The sequence below is a fragment of the Chionomys nivalis genome, chromosome 2 (genome assembly GCF_950005125.1).
Source record: "Chionomys nivalis chromosome 2, mChiNiv1.1, whole genome shotgun sequence".
Lineage (NCBI taxonomy): Eukaryota > Metazoa > Chordata > Mammalia > Rodentia > Cricetidae > Chionomys > Chionomys nivalis.
The window spans coordinates 134,306,711-134,328,560 of NC_080087.1; the positions used below are offsets into that span (position 1 = coordinate 134,306,711).

The 21,850-nt window shown below is 38.5% G+C and overlaps 1 protein-coding gene across 1 annotated transcript in view; it reads right to left on the reverse strand.

Annotated features, from left to right (window-relative positions):
* The window catches only part of Pard3b (par-3 family cell polarity regulator beta), a 1,010,698-nt gene that overhangs the window by 443,835 nt on the left and 545,013 nt on the right, over positions 1-21,850 (reverse strand). The window contains exon 11 of the mRNA XM_057761958.1: positions 2,999-3,184. Within this exon, the coding sequence (XP_057617941.1) occupies positions 2,999-3,184 (186 nt within the window). The remainder of the gene's footprint in view (positions 1-2,998; positions 3,185-21,850) is intronic.

Sequence of the window (21,850 nt, forward strand, 5' to 3'; positions counted from 1 at the left end):
AAGATGTTTTCTTTTAATTTCCAAGAAGTCATCTCATTTTCAACTTTGCTTTGAATAAACTCTTCACAAAAGAGCTGCCATTAGGAGGAAGAAGAATAATATTAAGCAGGTGTCCACAAACATAGTACCTGTTCTTGAACAAAGTGCACACTTCGACTGCTTGCTAAGAAGGATGAAAATGATACAAGGCTGTGCCAGGAATTAGCTCCTGCATTCAGGCACACACTTAGATGTACTGAAAAGTATCTTCATGCTAAAGCGGTGTAGCACAGGCTATGAAGTCTGATGCTATATTTGGCAAGTCTGGATCATCTCATAAGAATACAGCCCTGAAATCACTGTTATATGCAATCCCCCTTTTGATAAAATGATATAATAAACATGTGAAAATGAAGAATAAAATTGGAGAATCCATTTTAAATACTTATTGTGGTGCCTGGCATATACCAAGCAGGAAGTATAATGGATGTCAATGTTTGTTGCTATTATAGTCCCTCTGTTTCCCTTCCGTGCTAGCTGAGACCCACTAGAGAGTATTGTAGATTCATTCATAGACCTCATTGCTTGACCATTCTCTGCACTCACACTTCTGCCAGCTCCCCTGTGCGGACAATGGTTTTCAGTCCATGACCTTAGGTTTGGTTTGATGACTATTCTGACAAGTTTTGTATGTGTGGTGTGACAATGGAGCAGTTCAGAGTCCAGGCATTGTAAGGCATCTCTCATTGCAGCTAGCCCTCTGATATCTGTTAGCCTGCTCTCAAAGGGTTGGTAACATATGTGGAACATAATTTGCTTGTAGACCTATGCTGCATGGAGGGGCTGTTTGTTTGTCCCAGCCACCCAGCTAGCTTAGCCCTGAAATAATCACACAGAAACTGTATTAATTAAAACACTGCTTGGCCCATTAGCTCTAGCTTCTTATTGTCTAACTCTTATATTAATTTAACCCATTTCTATAAATCTATAAGTCACCACATGGCAGCATCTGTCTCCGGTGGATCCATGGCTGCTCCCTGACTGCCCTTCTTCTCCCAGCATACAGCCTAGTTTTCCCTGCCTAGTTCTGTTCTTCCCTGCCATAGGCTCAATGGTGTAGGAGGTCTTTTTTCTGTCTTTGTGTTGCTTTCATTGGTTAATAAAGAAACTGCTTTGGGCCTGTTGATAGGGCAGAACTTAGGTAGGCGGGGAAAACTAAATGGCATGCTGGGAAAAAGGAAGGCAGAGGGAGAGAATCGTCATGGATCCACCACCAGATATAGATGTGCTGGAACTTTGCCTGTAGGCCATGACCTCATGGTGATACACAAATTAATAGAAATGGGTTAAATTAATATAAGAGTTAGCCAGTAGGAAGTCAGAGCTAATGGGCCAAGCAGTGTTTTAATGAATACAATCTCTGTATGGTTATTTCCGGGCTACCGCAGCCAGGAGGAACAAGTGGGTCCTCCTCCTACAGATCTACAGTGTGACAGAAAACACCCAGCCTGCATCAGACCCTCCACCACCATTAGAAATTACCCCGCAGAGCCATGAGCAAAATAAAAGCTTACTGATTAAGAACTTTTATGATTATTGATCATGTGACAAAAGCTAACTGAGCTGGAGAATAAATTAAAGAATTGCCTATCCATAGTGCAAATCCCACTGTTCCAAGAAAGAAGACATCAGCTTAGAGTCTAAATTGAAGGAACAGTAGAAGTGGAGACATAAGGAGAGAGTGATAAACAAAGCAAGGATAAGACCTGGCTATTCCTGTAAAGTCTAAATAGGCATTTTTAGCTTTGGTGTGCAAGGGGGCACACATGGCCAACAGTAAGACCATTTGCAATGGTTAACAGGCATTAGAGGCTTTGGTAGACACTGAGCCAACGACTCTATGTCAATGGTTCTCAACCTTTCTAATGCTGTTCCTCATGTTGTAGTGATTCCCCAATCATAAAATTATTTCATTGCTACTCATAACTGTAATCTTGCTACTGATGAATCATAATGCAAATATCTTATATGCAGGATATCTGATATGAAACCCCAAAACGGGTTGTGACCCCTAAGTTGAGAACCACTGCTCTATGTGGATTGTGTCTTAGTCATCATAACAGTATGGGCACATGAGCACTACAAACTTTACTGACTCCCTAAATGAGGAAACTGGGGCCAGCTCAGAAGATGTTTGCCTGTGTTTACAGAGGAAGAGAAAGATGCAAGCAGGACTCTAGAATACCATTCCATAGCACGAGGAGATGGTGGTTAGGGCCACAGACTTGCTTTCCCTCTCTATGATCACTTTGCTCCTCTCAACCTCTTGTGTGCATTCATTATTTAATCCCTCGGGCCCTTATGGACTAGGTTCTGAAGGTAACAAAATGAGAGACAACTAGTGAACATCCTTGGCCACAGTGTCACATGGACACCCAGTAGTGGCAGTGCTGGATTAGTAGCATGTTAATAGCTTTGGTCTCAGCCCGCCCGAATGTGAAAAAGTATGGCCATAATATTCTCCGTCTTTCTGGAACTGAATCAGCTTACTCGAGTGCCGGAAGGCAAATATGTCCAGTACACTGTGATTATCTTCAGGTACACAGAGTGATGGATGACTTTTAGTTTATTCTACAGTCATTCTTAGAACCCACTAAGCTTGCTTGCTTGCTTGCTTCTTTCTTTTGTTGTAAGCACAGTTTTCTCATTTGTTGCCTTGATGTCAACTCATTTCAGTTTTGTTTTTTCTGATGGCATAGTTTTAGGTGCTAATCTGCCAAGTTATAAATTCAAAGGACCCTTAATAGAGTAATCAAAAGAATGGGAATCATGATAAGCTTCCAGAATTATTTTAGGAAGTATGAAAACAAGGAACTGGCCTCACAGTTCACAAGCATTTTCAGTGTCTAGCAGGAAAGTCTCAATAGATTCCATCCTTTTAGCGATGTCCTCTCTCTGGGTTCAAGCACAACAGTTACATCCCCAAGTACTAGCACCCAGGCAAGCATCACATCCTTACCTTGAAAGCAGCACCTCCATGGATGACAGATTTGATAAAAATCCCCAAGTCAGTTCCAGTTTCTCGGGATTTATTCCCTTTCAAGCTAACTCCGAGGCCAGCGGAGCCAGAATCATTTAGGGGGATCTCCAAGGTGAGCTGCTCGCTTGCCTCCAGGGAGAGCATGTAGCAGTCGGGTTCTCCTTTCTGTTGGGAAGAGTGAGAGAGGAGGGTTGATATCAGTTCACCTTCTCAGATGACTGAAGCAGATGCGGTTGACAAGACGGAATGGCTGGACCTCTAACAGCTCTATTTTCCTGGCAGGTAAAGACTAGTTGCTTTACCTCTCTATCTCTCTGTAAGATGCTTCCACCATGCCTACCATACAGCAAAGCGCTCTCTGGGGATAGAATCTGGTTATGGCTGAAAAACAGGCCACTTTGTGAGGTCAAGTTGTACAACTTTAAACATTCTGTAGACATTTGGAAACTTGGTTGGATATTTAAAATAACGAAATAGGCTGGATGTTAAACTCAGCGAACATCAGGTTACAGAAGATTCTTAGAGATCAATGAAGATACAGAGTTTAATATACAGAACTTTGTGAAAAGCTTGGAGAAATATTATACTTATAATTTAAGATATATACTTTGCCATGGAAACTATAGAATTAGTAAAGAGTATCAATAGGACTCAAACATGGAAATTTTCATTTTAAAGTTTAGAAACATTTTTATTGGCTATTATTGAATTCAAATTCATCTTATCAAAAATCAAGTGGTAAGCTTATATCATTGTCTAGCAGAATCCCCTAAAAGTAAATAGGTTCTTAGACTGCCATAAAAAGTAATTATGCACAATAAATATTCATGTGTTCTCTGACAAATGACACATATCCACTAGCAAACTAGTCTCTCAGGAATGTGGTAGAAAGGCAGGCTTATGGGCCAGCTCTCTTGGGAGAAGTATGTGGTCAGTCATATGTGTTACAGAGGGTCTTCAGACACACAGTCATGAGAATCTGAGCATGCTGTATATAATCACTGCATCATTGTGTCCCCCCCTCCCCCCCGCACCTCTTCAAGCTTGCAGGGATGTGAAAGCACCACAGTGCTTAGCTGGAAAATTTGAAAATAAGATATTCCTGAAAACCATCCACTCATACTAGGGCAGCAGTTACTTCCTCTCTGTAATTATGTCTAGAGAGTCTCATCTTAAGGTCGCTTTGAGATGACTCCTCTGTAAAACTGTGTATTTAAAACATTGTCATGAATGTCTGAATGTCATTCTCAAATCCGCATAAAATCAGAAGTAGCAGAGAACCTATAATTAAAACAGGATTAAGGGGTCTGATCATAGCCAGATCCACTGACCTGACATTTTCAACTCTGAACAAAAAAGACAAGAACCCACATTTAACTTGTAAAGAAATCATTCTTTCAATTGCTTCCATTGTGAATGAGGTTTATTGGTAATACGCTGACAAAAGGTTGTTCAAAGGAAGGAAACTTTGTTGCTTAATTTAATAAATCTACTACTGTAGGTTTATATAGATACTATAATGTATTATATATGCATATACATATATACATATACACATATAATATATGCATATATATGTATATTCATCATTGTATTCGTTAAGAAGGAAACAGCAATTTTATGTCTAGAGGTGAAGTTACTATTCCCGGTTGCTGGTTTGTTTTTTCCCCCCTCATTGGAACGTCAGAGCTCAACAGTAAATGTAAACATAGCCTTCACCATTGTCTTCCAATCTGCCTAATTTAGATTACATAACATTTTATAGTCACTTGTGTTTCTGGGTCTCTCTGGGATTGGGTTAACTTAAGTCTAATAAAGTTATACAGAAATAAACTATAAAAGACAATTGTTCTCATTGTATGTTCTGAATGTTTTAGGAAGTAAAATTAGAAAGTTCTTTGGCTACTACAAATAGAAAATTTTTTTTATTAATTAATTTATTTAATTATTAAAGATTTCTGCCTCTTCCCCGCCACCACCTCCCATTCCCTCCCCCTCCCCCAATCAAGTCTTCCTTCCTCCTCAGCCCAAAGAGCAAGCAGGTTTCTCTGCCCTGTGGGAGGTCCAAGGACCACCCACCTCCATCCAGGTCTATTAAGGTGAGCATCCAAACTACCTGGGCTCCCACAAAGCCATTACGTGCAATAGGATCAAGAACCCATTGCCATTGTTCTTCAGTTCTCAGTAGTCCTCATTGTCCATTATGTTCAGCGAGACCGGTTTTGTCCCATGCTAAAGCATAGAAAATTGTTTTAAAAAACTAATTTGCTTTAGAAATATAGTTATACATTGTTCTAGATGGGGACATGAGCAGATAAATGTACTCCTAGGATACATGACTGTGTGTGGCAAGTGTGTAGCGTCCTTACACATACCAAAGCAACGTGTAATACCATGTGGTGTATGACTGCGCCTACATAGTTCACATAGTTCATGATCAAGGAGTTTTCACTTGACAGCTGTACTTGACGAGTAAGATTGACAGCCATGATTGACCGAGAGCCATGATTGTTTTACACGTATTCATACTTTAAATTGTTATCTAACTGCAGAAACAGAGACCATGTTGAATTATGGTTACCTTTTCATTTCATTTTTTTTCGGGGGGAGGGGTTTTCGAGACAGAGTTTCTCTGTAGCTATGGAGCCTGTCCTAGAACTAGCTCTTGTAGACCAGGCTGGCCTCGAACTCACAAAGATCCGCCTGTCTCTGCCTCCCGAGAGCTGGGATTAAAGGCGTGCGCCACCACCCGGCACCTTTTCATTTCAAAGTTAAGTTCCTGACCTGTAAGAGCCAGAAATACAATAAAAACAACACGCTAGGGGCTAACGATGATGGAGTTGACCCACTATGAGTACCTGACACGGGTTAAAACACTTAGCTTCACGGTGACTCTAAAGGTTTATTCGTTATCAGGGCCATTTTAAAGACGAAGAAATCATGGTGCATAGTAGCCAGGCACTGTGCTACTAGATCACAAGACTTGCAAATACCGAAGCTTTGTGATGCCCAGGCAGCATGACTCCTGGCTCCAATTATATTTATTTTTAGTAAAAGGTCATGAACTGTTTATTAAATGTCTAATATTCTATAGACATTTTCACAAAAGCACTGACATTTATCCATGATCTCTGATTACAGATGATGCCAGCCCATGCTATAAAGTTATTATTAAATGATAAATGTATATATTTATAGTGTGTATATTATGTGTTTATGAATACAAGGCTGGAAAGATGGTTTAGTGGAAAAAAATGCTTGCTGACAGTGGATATGGAGTCTGAACTGGCCATCTCCTATGACCCAGAAGTCTTTCAGTGGAGGAACTGAGACACCAATCAGCTACACAACTTTAGATCAACAGTCTGTCCTGTCTACAGGAGATTCTGGGATAAGGGTGGTGCAAAAATTGCGTGTGGCCAACCAATGACTGGTCCAGCCTCAGACCCATGCCACAAGAGTGATTCTACCTCTGACACTGCTTGGAGTGCTAAGACCCAGAGTCTGAATGGCCCAGAGACCTAGGGTAGACCCAAATGTCAACATAGGATGCTTAAAGATATGTTGCTATTCCCATAGATTGGTGAGGACCCCAGTTGTCATCAGAGAGACTTCATCCAGTTAACTGCTGGAAACAGATGTAGAGACCCACAGTCAAACAGTAGGCCGATCTCAGAGAATCCTGCTGACGAGAGGGAAGAAGGATTTTATCAGCCAGAGGAGTCAAGGAAACCATAAGAAAACCTACAAAATCAACTAACCTGGGCTCATAGATGCTCAGAGTCTGAACCAATAACCATGGAACCTGCATGGGACTGATCTAGGCCCTTCCACATATGTGACAGTTGTGTTGCTTGGTCTACTTGTGGGACTCCTGACAGTGGGAGCAGCTGCTGTCCCTAATACTCTGGCTGGCTTTTAGGACCCTGTTCCTCACACTGGGTTATCTTGCCCACCTTAATACAAGGGGAGGTGCTTAGTCATACTGAAACCTGATATGCCATACTTGGTTGATACCCATGGGAGGCCTGCCCCTTTCTTAACTGAAACAGAGGAGGAATGGATTAATGGGGGAGGAGAGCAAAGGAGACATGAGGGAGGGAATGGTAAGAGAGGAGGGAGGGAAAACCAGCTAGGATTTAAAATATATCAATTAATTTAATTTTTAAAAAGTGCCTGCTGTCCAAGCATAAAGACATTAGTTAGGATCCAGAGCACCACGTAAACACACACACACACACACACACACACACAATGTATACATAGTAAACATGTATATGTAACATGTATACATAAAAACACTGAACTTATTAACATAAGCATTACCTCAAATACATATTTTGAAGGTAGTGGGAGTAATACCCCTGAAGCCTGTTTTCAGTGAATTATATTTTCTATGAATTATAGAATTATAGTCACCATCCAGGTAATAAAGTAGTCTCTAGATCATTCCTGTGTGAACCAAAATTAGGTACATTTTGACCAATACCTTTCTAATCTCCTCATCCCCCCAGTAATCACAATTTTACTTTTCACTTCTGGGTTTATTTTGTCTCTTTTTTTAATCTTTTAGTTTCTTTTCTCTCTTTTTTTTTCTTTTCTTTTTGAAATGATAGGTTTTCATTCTGTAGCTCAGGCTAGCCTGAAACTCATGTAAATTGAGATTACAAGTGTGAGCAGCGTGCCTGGCAGCCTGACCCTTTACGACTGTGCCACTACACATCTGTGTGTCCCAGAGCTGTGGCCCATCATGATATCACATAGTCACAGGACATCTCGAGACAGATTCCTATAATGAAAGTAAAGTGATACGCAATTTATATTCTCTACCAACTCCAGTTATGCTTCCCATCTTTGTTATGCTATAACGGGCTTGAGTCATAATTAGTGGTTTCTATTAATGGCAAATTCCCAGGGGTGACGGAAGCCATTACAGTAGTTAACACAGCCATTTCCTTTCTTAGAAATAAATGTTCCTTTACCTAATGTACAAAGACAAAAATCAATATACTGAATGCCTCATACTTGGTTCAAACAAGCAACTCTAAAAATTAAGCTCAAACCTTGTCAAGCGACGTTCCGCAGTGAAAGGAATGGAATAGAAAGCAATGGCCTGTTCCAGTCCCTCTGATGAAGGTCATCAGAAACGTGGTCAAGCTGAGGACAATGTCACATTCAGACTGCAGATGTTCCTGGCTTCCTGGCTTTTCAGCAAGATATCCTCCCACATGTGTTAGGAGGACCCCTGCCTTTTCCTTCTACAGATAGCTGCAGCTCCCCATAAAAATACTAATGTAGTACGGGAAGCTTGTAAATCACACTTTTAATTTACCTTCTCGTTATCTTTTATAGCTTTTCATTGAGGTCATGCTTCTGGACACAAAGTCCTCAATAGTCCCAAGGTTAGGCTGCGATAGATACCCAAAATACCCCCACTATGTATTCCTAAATTCAAAGTTCCAGCACTTGCTAGGGACTAACTATACAGAATACTCAGTTTGGGCCTCAACTTTTGCACAACTGACATTTGGGGTTTTGTGGGACTGTCCTATACATTGTAGTTAACTACATCCCTTTAACCTCAGTGGTGTTTCTGCACCAGCTGCACTAACTGAAAAGACCGCACGCATTGCAAGAAGTCATCTATGATTGAATTACATCCAGTTGAGAAACCACTGGTCTTGAATTAACATTACCAAATGAAGCAAGATTTTAAAAAATGCCTGGATCTAGAAAGTATAATAGATGTTGTTGGTTACATTGCTACTACTGATATATTGCCAAGTCCCAAGACAATAAACACCCTGCAAGTGGGCAGGTCTTCAGAACATGTGGTTAAAATAGACTATTACAGTCATACACTCGCCTGTGTTTACAGTTAGATGACAGCAGATTCCTGAAGGCAGGCATTCAATTTCTGTGAGAGGAGCAAAGCTGAGATATGAAAGGAAATGCTACATTAATTGGTACAACTTCCTTCTGATTGCTTCATATTACTTGTACAAGACTCTAAGACCAAACTATGTGACCATCAAGTACAGTCCACTAGGCTAGCTATACAAACATGATTGCTGCTTTTTACTTATTAAATATATATATATGCAATTGTATAAAATAATATTGACATAAGATGTGAGGCAAACTTTGTGTGCAGCATGCTTCATGCTTCACTTGTGCCACACACACACGCTGCACACACACAGACGCCATCCCACTCTGTCTGGCTGAACACAAGAATTCTGCACTATGTAGTGTCCCCAGAGTAGTGGTCGAGGTTTACTCCAACAGGAGTGCTGCTATTTCATTTTTATTTTATGTCTTTCCAATATTACTGAATTACTGTGACAGGAATGTTTGTAGAAAGAAGGCATGGCAGTATAAGGATGTTTTCTACATCATTGTACTGCTAACTATGGGAATGGAAAAGATACCTTTAAAGGCATGCATGTACACATGGACACCTATTTATCTACCCTATTTGGAAACTGTACATAATACATGTTATTAGATTTATTATAAGCTATATTTAATTCTCTCGACTACATGTGGTATGTACATATTGTATGCACGCATTTATATTTTTAAACTCCATCAGCTCCCTCAGATTGAAAGTCAGCATCACAAAGAAATATTCATGGTACCAAGGTTTTAGAAGCACTGTGATCCTGTACCCAAAGGTACAGGATCTGTCTATTCATCTACATACATTCATCTATTGGTCCACCCACCTATATGAAAATATGCAGACACACATGCACACATGCAGACAGACAGACTTGACAGACACTCACAAGCACACTTACAGAAAGTTTTATTAGATAATACTTGTCAAGACTGAAACTCATTCTGGTATTTTCTATGCTGTTCTATTAAACCTTTTGGTTTTTTTTTTTGTGTGTGTGTGTGTGTATGTGTGAGTACAATGTACTAGATTGAATCCATAGCCAAATAGTATATTGTACTTTTCATTTTTGAAACTACTGCATCCATGAATATGTAAACATTGTTTTAACTAAGAAAGAAAAAAAAGCAAATGCAAAAAATTTGCAAATAAAGTTTAAACTCTAGTAGGGAGCTCCATGGCTGCATTTCTGCCACCCGGCTCCCGGCTGCCTGGCTAGCTTATGCCCCAAAATAACAACACACAAACTGTATTCATAGAAACACTGCTTGGCCCATTTCTACTAATGTGTGTAGCACCACGAGATGGTGACTTATCTTGCCTAACCCATATTTAATAATCTGTGTAGCACCAGTCTTACCGGGAAAGATTCAGTATGTCTGACCTGGCGGCTTGCTTCATCGTGTCTGCCCTGGAGAGGAGAGGCATGGCATCTGCCTTACTTTCTCTTTTTCCCAGCATTCTGTTCTGTTTACTCCACCCACTTATGTTCTAACCTATCAGGCCAAGCAGTTTCTTTATTAATTAACCAATGAAAGCAACAGATTGATATGACACTCCCACAGCATTAAACCAATTATACAAGATATTTTAATGTTTTATCACAACCAGTTATAATGTTAGCCATTTTTCCTCTTTTGTAAAAATTATCTTCAAGCTCCTATAGTATAGCATGTTTATAATATATATCATATAGGATGATAAACATACCATGATGGATGATGATATAAGATGGTACAACTTATTATTCCTCGGACACAGTTACTTCTTTAATTTTTAATTCCCTATAATTTTATTTATATATTCTATATCCTATTAAAGGATATATATATATATATATGTATATCTAAAACATATCAGAGTATATATAGAATGGAAATAGAAGAGCAGAGATATACAGATGCAATAAATAACCTGCTGCCGTTGGAACTCAGAGAGGAATTGGGGCTACTCTAACATGACTCACAAAAGTTACTCTTTGCAAATTATAGTCTTTCAGTAATTTTCCACCAAGCATATTCTATGTACTGAACACCATATAATGCAAAATGGCCAGTTTACAAAGCACATAGTTCGTCAAACCATTGGAACAACATGGAAGCCTCTTTGCTATGTGAAGAGGTGGTGTTTACGAACAAGAAATAGGAACCGGGCATGTCTTCATAGACCTTGTTGTACATATCCCCGTCTATAAAACAAATACCCAAAGTAATCTTTTCATGTGAGAGGAAGGAAAATCAGCAGGATGATGGACGGGCAGGGAGGCATCCATGTTATTAGTTTAAGAGTATTTCAAATAGGGCCATCTCTAGACACACAAATGTCCTGTTTTTGCAAAGTGGTGCTTGATTCACACACCCAAGAGGTAATAACCCAGCCTTTTAAATCCCGGAGGAATACAGCAGCCCACAGGGCCAATGCTCAATTTCTCAGAATCCCAGGCCAGACTTGAAAGCATCCATGCTGAACCTTTTATGGCCCTCATTTCATTAAATGCCATGCTTGGGGCTCAGCAGGAGCAAACTCTGAATGTCTCTGCCTTGCCTCCCAAATGTGTAATTAGCCTGTGTTGTGAGCGGCTTACTTTATGCAAGAATTATGTTTCACATACAATCATTTTGTCAATTACAAAAACTCAAACAAAGGGTTTAAAGAAAAGAACGAACGTAATTTTTATATAGAGCAAAGAGTTACACCTGATGATTCTGCCAGGATATTTTATAATAAACTTAACTATTGTTAATTTTTGCCTAAGTAAATTCTAAGGATAAAATTCTAAGGATAAATTTAAAGTATAAAAACTTTTGTAATAATAAAAAAAATTTCACAACAGTTAAAGGGTAGGATTCCTAAAAGACACTTAATTTTCTGATTTTTTTTTTAATTTTCGTAAAAAAGGCCTTAGGTTGCTATTATAAGCATGAAAGGTTTTTGGTCAATTGGATTATATAAAATTCAGAATGTGAGCATTCTCCTACAGTGGGGGTCAGAGGCTCTTCCCAACAGCATTTTATTTTGATTGTCTTTTCAAGAGTAAAGAAATGGAAAAGACCTAAGATGAGCAGGCACAAGATAGGTGAGTTGGGACCTGAGGATGTCATTTTAATAAATGGCAAGTGACTTTTCTTTCCCCACAACTTTCAATGCATGGACAGAAATTAGCAGAACGTGGTGATCTACATGTGGACAAATAATTTTTTGAATTGTTTTTCCCACTGGGAAATGTATACCTTTCAAAAAAGAACAAGAGATTATAGTGATTTTTTGTTGTTGATCATTTTATTTTTTCCATTTTTTTTGAGATTATAATTTTCCCCTTTCTTTCCTTCTTTCCCATATCCTCCTATGTATCCCTCCTGCATCTCCTTCAAATTCATTGCCTGTTTTTAAAAATAATTTTTATTGCCTGCATATATGTGTATATCTATATCTATGTATATATTCCTTACTATAACCTATCCTTTTTGTATAATGCTACTAGTGTTTATGTTTTCATGGCTCTGAACTATGTACTAAATTGCCTAGAATGAAATAAGATGAGTCAATGTTAGCAAAAGTAGGAGAAACGCTGCAGAGAGCAAAATGTAGGCAATGTTGGCATGTGCTTTCAAAGGAAGAAAAAACATAAATGTAGATTACAGTTGGTTCAACAGTAACTATTTTAAATTTATATCTTTATGGTGATCTTTCAAAGGTGACAGCGATCCATATTAGTTAGATTTTAACCACTGACAAGGGTGAAGAAAATTGTAGAAATTATTCATATTTGAATTTTTTTCTTATTTGTTGTAAAGCATCCCCTCTCACTAAAAGCTGGTAGGAGGAGCAAATTAGCAAAAGTAAGAGTAGCTACCTGAACATCATGCCAGAAAAAATCAGATTTTGATAAGTAAAAGGTTAAACTAACGTCCCAAAACAAGGATCTGATAACAACTATTTTTCACTGCCTGTGCCATAAAAAATTACCTTAATGTAATGTTGGATCAGAGCTTAAAACACCAGGTAAACAAAGTCAGCATTAGCGTTTCTATCTGGAATGGCATACTTGTAATCCTTGGGTGAAGGGGGCTGAAGAGTCCTAAACTACATAGCAGTTTCAGACAAACCTGGACTCCATGAGATTCTGTTTCAAACAAACGAAACAACTACAGTGATCTCCTCCTCTGAAAACAAGTAAATCTAAATAATAAAAGACATCTGAGCATCATACAGTATACCATTAATCATATTTATAATACTTGCTTTATTTTTATTAAAATAACTAATAAATATGAAATGAACATAATACTTTTTGTATATATGTTGATATTTTATAATTACATTTTTTAAAATTAGAACCTGTCTTTGCTAGTGTTGAGAAATGATGGGTCTTTCTGATTTGTGTTTACTCTTTCATGTTATAAAAGTAGATCAGAGAGATGGGTGTGAAGATAGATAAGTTTGAGCCCAGTATTCGAGAGGTAGAGGCAACTCTCTGTGACTTCAAGACTAGACTGGTCTGCACAGAACATTTCAGGCAAGGCAGAGCTACATAGTGAGACTGTGTTTCAAAACAAACATTCATTTCATACCCAAATACCACAAATATTTCACATATAATAATTCAGTTGTTGAAGCACAAGTACACACACTTTAAAATATTTAAATTGCATTGTGTGTGTGTGTGTGTGTGGTGGGGATGAGGGTGGATATGTGACATGTGGAAATAAGAAGCTTTTGTGGAACTGGTTCTCTCCTTCCACTCTTATGTGATCCTAGGGAACAAACTCTGGTTACCAGGCTTGTGCTGAAATTGCCTTTACCAGCTGAGCCACTTAGTCACATGCTTTTTTATGAACGAAAGATGCAAGAACAAATGTATAATTGTAATCATTCAATTATCTACAAGGAATTGCAATCCTAGACAGAGTAGCCCATTTAGAAGCTGGAATTTTAGGTAATCTACTTCCAACATTTTGGGATCAGAAATACTTGGTGTTCCAGGCTAACCTCTTTAAAAGAGTGCAGCATCAAGGATGGAAGTGAACATAAACCAAATGCCAATATCAAACAGGGCTGAGCACCCTGGCATAGGACCTGCCCTGCTTTCCTCACCATCCTGCCTACAGCTTGGGAGGCAAAAGCTGCACTGACTGACATGGAACATCCTTGGATACCTGCACAGTAGGGTTACAGCATGCTCAGCACTCTTGAGGAGATCTGTCTGGCCTTGGTTATATCCAAATAAGGCTCTTTTGTGGGATTCTCCTCTGAACGCTATGAATATGTTTTATTACCACTGGCTAATAAAGAAGTTCTGGCTGATAGAAAGGACAAAACAGAGCTAGGTGGGAAAACTAAACTGAATGCAGAAAGAAACAAGGCAGAGTCAGAGAGGCACCATGTAGCTGCTGAAGGAGAAAGATGGGAGTACCTCTTACTGGTAAACCATAAGCCTCATGGTAAAATATCAAATAATAGAAATGGATTAATTTAAGGTATAAAAGCTAACTAGAAATATGCCTGAGCCATCAGTCAAACAATGTTGTAATTAATAGAGTTTTTGTGTGACTATTTGGTCGGCGTGGCCGGAAAACAGAAGCGCAGTCTCTGTTTATACTATTTTTAGGAACTAACTAAACCAACCAGACAGACTCCCTCTAAAACTTCTTCAAGTCCTGTGGAAGAATGTGGAAATTTTCTATGATAAAATTCTGCAAAAAGATGTGTTGAGCCTCAAGAGAGCCTTCTAATCAGCGTATGTTTAGAGTCTTTGAGTGGGAGGGAGGGCCTCTCTCACTATGCAACACACCTGCTTCAGGCATGCCGTGTCTGAGGATGCTGGGAGATATTGGGGCACAGGGATACATCCATAGCTTTGAAGCAAATTTATCTGAGTCCAGGATAGACAATCATCTAAGCTGCAGATGTGTGAGCCACAAGTGAATGTTTTATTGAACACATCACAATTTGAGGATAGTTATGGAACACTGTAATAGCAACAACTTAATACGGGTACGTGTCTCCTCTCCCATCATTTGTTTTAGTCAAAGGACAAGAGTTCCTTACTCACCTCACTATGGAACACATCACTGCATGGAGATTGTTTAAGAAAATATGCTCTACCATGCATTTAAGAAATTTTGTATTAGGGAATATTAGGTACAGGGGTTAGAACAGAGAACAAGAAAGCTCTAGGGGGAAATCTCACAGGTCACCAGCAAGGCCATAGATGCCTTAGAGAACTGTGGTTTAACCTTTTCGTTCCTTATTTCTTTCATTATGATTTGTTAAAAACAACAACAACAATAACAAAAAAAATAAAACATTACAATGAGTATCAAACACAGACTACCACAGAAGCCAGCATGTCATGGAAGACACAGAGTCTGAAGCTCTTAGCATTTAGAAGTCATTCCTGAAGCAGAACAGGAGTAAGTTCAGTTTCCTCTAACATTTCCTCCTCCTTTCCTCTCCCCCTCCTTCCTTCTATTCCTTCCTTTAACTCTCTCCCCTGCATGAACTTTGGATTGGCAAGTTTCTGTAATAGTTATCGACAACAAATTACAGGTTATTTTCATTGAACTCTTAGGAAGTATAATGGCTACTGAGTGTCATCTTCACCCAGTAGAGTTTAAATACAAGGACGTTCGACATAGCAATCCTTGTTCCAAGCACAGACACCAATTATTTAGAATGTAATTGTTCTTAAGAAAGACAATGCAGCCATTTTCCCAAATCAAGAATTTTCAAAGTAAAAATACACCTCCTATTTCCTAATTTTCTCCAACAGACTCAGTAAATACTAATTTTTAGGTAGAAAATAATGTTCATTAATTATAATACGATGTAGGAAAATTATTAGCAATTTCTTAAAACGAAAACAGTTTGATAAATTAAATTCTCAAAAATAAATTTAAAAGAAGACATATTTGAGGAGGAATGTAGAAATGGAATTTTTGCAGTCGGTTAATGGTTTAAGATAAAATCAAATGATGAAAACCGAAGCAATTTTACCCTGTGTTTTTCTCTGTTGTTTGAGTTGCAACTAGTGTGACTGCAGCGGAAACCAACCCAGTTAGTCTGCTGCTATGATAAATACTCTAAATTCCAAACAGGGATGGAGGAATCTCAGCGGGTAACAACCATTTAAAATTCATAGTGATGTTGACTATTGTAATGAAAATATTCTTAGTATAGATAACATGCCATTTGCAAATAGACATATAATTTGCCATTTAGGTCCTATATATGATGAAAACTCAACCAGATTAAAATGTGAATACCTCTTCCTACTGTTCATCACATGACAGACAAATTGAAGGTAGAAGTCACCCGGAGCTAATTCATGAGGGAAAGCAAGTGAATTGCAAGTCAACCATTGCTCCCAAGACACCACATATCAAAAAGTATGTTAAACGGCAATGTTAGTGTTTATGTGTCCATAGGTTGACTGGAGTTTACTTAGCAGAGGCTGAACACCAGAGCACGGTATGCTTGCCTCCAAGCTACTGATGAGGAATACATATGTTTCCATATCAAAGAGCATTCACATCTTCATGTTCCCCAGACCATTGAATCTGAGCCTTGTTGACCAAATGATGAAAGACAGGTAGCCAAAGTCCAAGTACTTTCAAGTGTTTGCTCATATAACATCTAATCACATTGAATGGCCTAATAAATTCACATGGTTAAGTCCCCAGACTCTAACACTGAGACCTCAACAAGAGTGTAGCAATATAATGCTACTACAAGGAAGTGAATAATAGAATAATTCTATTCAACAACTAGATGCCACTGTTCTAACACATGGCTCCTATCTAGGCCAGTGATAAAATAGCGTTGATATTTCTCTTTAGGTATCATGTTTTCAATCTGACATAATGAGCTCTCCTGTTGTCTGAACCTCAGTGGTTTGTGATATTTTCTCATGGCAATAGGCAGCTGAATGGAGGTGATCTCCTTCCATGTCCTCCTGTGTTCCTGAAAGGAACTGGTTAGAGGGGTGTAGCTCTTAGTTAAGTGACCTAAGGTACAGACATTGCTTTTCACTTTGTATTATTTTTTCTTGGTATTCAACTTCTTTTTAAAATCTATCTGTCCGTCTGTCCGTCCGTCCATCCATCGTTCCATCCATCCATCGTTCCATCCATCCATCGTTCCATCATCCATCGTTCATCCATCCATCCATCCATCCATCCATCCATCCATCCATCCATCCACCCACCCACCCATCATATCTATCTATCTATCTATCTATCTATCTATCTATCTATCTATCTATCTATCTATCTATCTATCTATCATCTATCTATCTACCTATCTATCATACATAACTATCTAATGTGTATTGGTGTTCTGCTTGCATATATGTCTGTGTGAGAGTGTCGGATTCTCTGGAACTGGACTTATAGGCAGTTGTGAGCTGCCATGTGGGTACTGGGAATTGGGTTAAGAGCGCTAGTATTCTTAACCATTGAGTCATCTTTTCAGTCCCAGTATTCAACTTCTAAAGTATCTTCTTTCTTGCTGTTATGTGTATATGGAAGCAAGACAAAGGTGAGGAACAAATTTTTATTGCTTACATTCTTGTAAAACTCAGTGCACAAATGTGGACATTTTAAAAGTTCAAAATACTTCCAATCAATATTTTGTTAAAAGGAGGTTGAGCAGAACTTTTCTCTGCCATGCAATTGCATTTTCCAGCACAGACAAGACTGTTCACAGACTAGATAAGAACTACTCAATTGAGTACAAGCCTAAGGAGTTCAACTTCTAAAAGAAACCCAAAACAATACGATTTTAATCTCTGTGCACTTAACAGGGAACTTCACCTACGCACAATTAGTAAGAGGATGTTTTTAGTCAGGGGCTTCCTTGATGGCATAGACCACAGGTTTTGTGTTATGCCATGAAATTATGTACAAGAAAACTGTATTGTTTTGTATATGTATTTGGCACAGAAAGTATATTAAATGAAAAAGAATGTTGCCCTGATAATATGATAAGAATCTTTCCTTCTTATTTCTAAGCACTCTGTGTCTTAGCATCTAGACCCAACCTTTGACATACTCTCTGCACTTACCAGTAGATAAATCCCCTACTCCCAGTTCCCATTTTAAGTCCTTTTGCTCATTACTATGACTTTTATAATTATTTCCTTATTTTTATAATTATTTGCCATGCTGCCCACCGTACCTCTGCTGCACTGCTGTGATCTCATCAAGGGCAGAGCTTATGTTTAATTCAAACATTGAATCCATTTAGTATCTGGGAGGACATGCATCTAATACATATCTGCTGTGGCATTACTTCATCAACTTTGTTGACATGTCTCTGCCATTCTGCCCCTTTGAAATAATGGTATCAAAGGGCACGGAATGTGACAGCCATATCTTGTATCTTATCTATAAAAACAGCTTCTTAACATTTTTAAATTGAACTTTCAGGCATGTATTTTAGAATAGCAATCATTCATTCACATGTTACAAATACCTTCTCTTAGGTTTTACACCGGACTCTCTCTGTCCAAAGTCCACTCTCTCCTCTCACTGATTTTGTCAACTGCCTACGAAGTGAGACCCACCAAAGCCCAATTTAACTGCACCCTCTTCTGAGATGTTCATCTAAGTCATTATAATACTTTATATGTAACTATAATATAGCATTAATCACACAGATAAATCTTTGAGGATGGGAAGGGCTACAAGGACCACTTACTTATCTCTATGCCACTAATATCTATCAAAATCGCAGATGAACCACACCATTAAAACAACTTAGTTGACAAATACTCCTTGAGTTCTTTTTCCATGTACCATGCTACATTTCATTAAAAAGAATAAGAAATTTGTTAATTAAGTTCCAGCACTGCAATAAAAGTCATTTTAGAGGCTGGCACTGTATTTGTAGAGGAATTATTATCACCACTGTCTCTGTGGCCAGCTGGGATCTTGGAATATTGGTGATGTCGGGAGTCTTCAGCAGCCGAATGAGTGCCCTCCGGTCGTCGCTGTCCTAACGCTTAGGCTCGGCACAGTCCTGCTGGCTCGCCCTTTGCTGCCAAGGAAGGACCGAGCTATGCAAGGAAACGGCTTGCAAAACTTTCTCAGACGATGACGCATTTACTTTTTTTGCTCATTTGATCACATACACGCCTATGTTTCGATATGAGATGAAGTAAATTTGCCATTCATTTCTACATTACCATGGTGATGGATATTACTTGACAACCACCCTTCTTAAATAAAGCACCTAAAGGTAAAATTTTACAATTAAACATGACAATATCTACATCAACACCTAGATAATTGAGTTTAAAGTTTGAATTCAGTCAGTGAACACTGGTTCTAAATAAAACTGAAAAACAAACTGAAAGTGGCTCTGACGTACTCATTTTTACCTACTAAATCAACACTCTTCATATATTCCTATCTCCTAGTCCTCTCCATTTTCAACCACTGCATAGCAGATCCAGAGTCCAGAACATTTTTTATAGTTACTGGACTTGAAAGAATGATCTGACTCATAATTCAAACATGTCAATATTTAAAATAAAATAGGTAAGAGAGATACCAGACCAGTTATTTTCTTGTTAAGGCTGTCCTTGAGCCTAGACTTTGTCTCTCTGGACGCTGGAGTCATCATCCTAGGACGTTAGCCATAGCAAAAGTAGGGTATTGGCTAAACAATATGAGAGACATAGAAAGACTGAAATATTTCAGTCATGCAGAGAAAGTAGTAAAATGATGCATGTTTTGTATTTTTTGTTCTGTTAAGTTTATTTTATGCCACTAAAAATATGGCATAAAATAAAAGTGAGAAGCACATCCAAAAGTAATCTAGAAATTATTTAGTAATTTACTATACTGTGAACCTCTATCTATTTATACATAGAGATTATATATATAGTATATACTAATCTGTTATTTAATAGTATACAACTATCTGTATAAAAATTCAGTTTTAATTCCCTAAGAGAGTCTTCTGGTGTTTCAAGAACATTGCACATGAGTAGAAGAACAATCTCCCACATTCGCTTGAGAAGAAATAGAAATAAATGAAAACTTCAAACAAATGATCTTTCCTTTATTTTCTTCATTCTCTGAACAGTGGTAATTAACATCTACTCAATACTGTGCTCAATCATCTGTCTCCCCTGAGACAGTACTTTCAATTAAACCTTTTATTTCACCCAAGAATGCCTGTTCTCATTGACCACTGTACTTCTTATTGCTGGATTTATGATAATCTAATGCACATCTTCTCACAGGGAGAATGGTTTTATGCATCCTGATTGTTCTCAGGCCAGAAGAGAAGTGCAAAACAAAACCACCCCCTGCGGAAGCCAGGAAGGAAACTGCATTTGTTTAACACAGTGAGAGGCCTTTCACTACCTGCCCAGTGGCCTTGACCACCCCCCTGCCCTGGCCTCTCTGTGTGCTGGCTGCCCCTGCCTGGCTGGGAGCTTCTGATAAGGGAGGCCAACTCCCCTGAGAGCCTTTGAGAGCAGAGAGCAGAAGCAACATCATCTTTGGGATACATTCTCAAAGGAAAAGAGACATTTACACTGGAGAGCAGCGCTTCTTTTCTGCAAGGAACTCTACAGGTTAAGGAGAGGATTCTCTGTTTCTTGGTGGCAGTGAAGGCTGGGTTTGAGCAGGGAGGGAGGCAGCTTTTTTGTCTTTATTTTCCTCTCAACCAAGGCACAAAGGACTTGGTTTCTGTTGTAGAAGTGCACAAATAATAGTGACACATTATTAACTCTGCCACCATGAAAAATTACTTATATCTTTACAGTCATAGTCAGTAATGCAGCTGGAGTCAAGGCTCTACCTCCAGACCTTGCATCTCAGTGATAGAGAGTAAGTCACTGTTATGAAGAGAAAGTCACTGCCAACAAATCAACAGCCTTCGTTTTTTTAAAAAAATTTCTCTGTGTGCCTACACATCAAATTATCTACTTAATAATTGCATTGATATTTATTTATATAATAAACAACCTGTCTAGTACAAAGAGGAGCTGAGCTGCCCTGTATCTGTGATTAAACTGAAAGTATCTGCCAAATTCTCAACAAGTCACTAGGGTTGAGCAGACACATTATTCTAATAGAACATTGTAGAAAGCAACAATTTTTAGCATTAAATATGATTTAAACCTTAATGAAGCATATTTATAATCCAGTCATTTTTTAATTTGGAATGAAAACAAGCTTTAAATAACTGGTGGCTATGTATATGACACAGTAATTCTTCATCAGAAAACACACTAAACACTTAGGTTTTTGTAAACTTGATACCTGCAATTTGAACAATTCTTTTTCATTATAAGAAATAATAATAAATTTTATATGGACTTTAGTTACCCTACAGTATTCCGTGAAATTCCAAAACATACCAGTCAATATGGGATAATTTACATTCTGATAAAGGAGCTGTACTGAACAAGATCTAGGAAAATTCACCAATATTCCAGGTCAGAAAAAAACAAGTGAAGGAAAAGAAAGAAAGAAAGAAAGAAAGAAAGAAAGAAAGAAAGAAAGAAAGAAAGAAAGAAAGAACTTCATGTCCTCGCATGCCGGTTATAGAAGTGAAAGTCCTTACAGTGGCCACAATAGTAGAGAACCAAAGAAGGGGCTCCCTCTGCACCTATTACTATGGCAACAAGTGTTGTCATGGCAGAAGGTCAAAGACATAGCCACGTGAAAGATAACTGTTGGCAATTTGCTAGCTCTCCACTTACTTAGGAGATGGCACCCCAAGGGTCAAATGCTCCCTAGGCATGCAGAAGTGTGGAATAAAAACACGGGCAGAGCAGGACTCCTGCTGCCCATTCATATATACAGATCATTCATAATTCAGGTCCTGTCTGAACTGAGTGTCAGGTCAAGACTTCATGCACAGAAATTTAGAGCATAGTGTTTGGAAGAGGAAGAAACCCAGGAGACCAT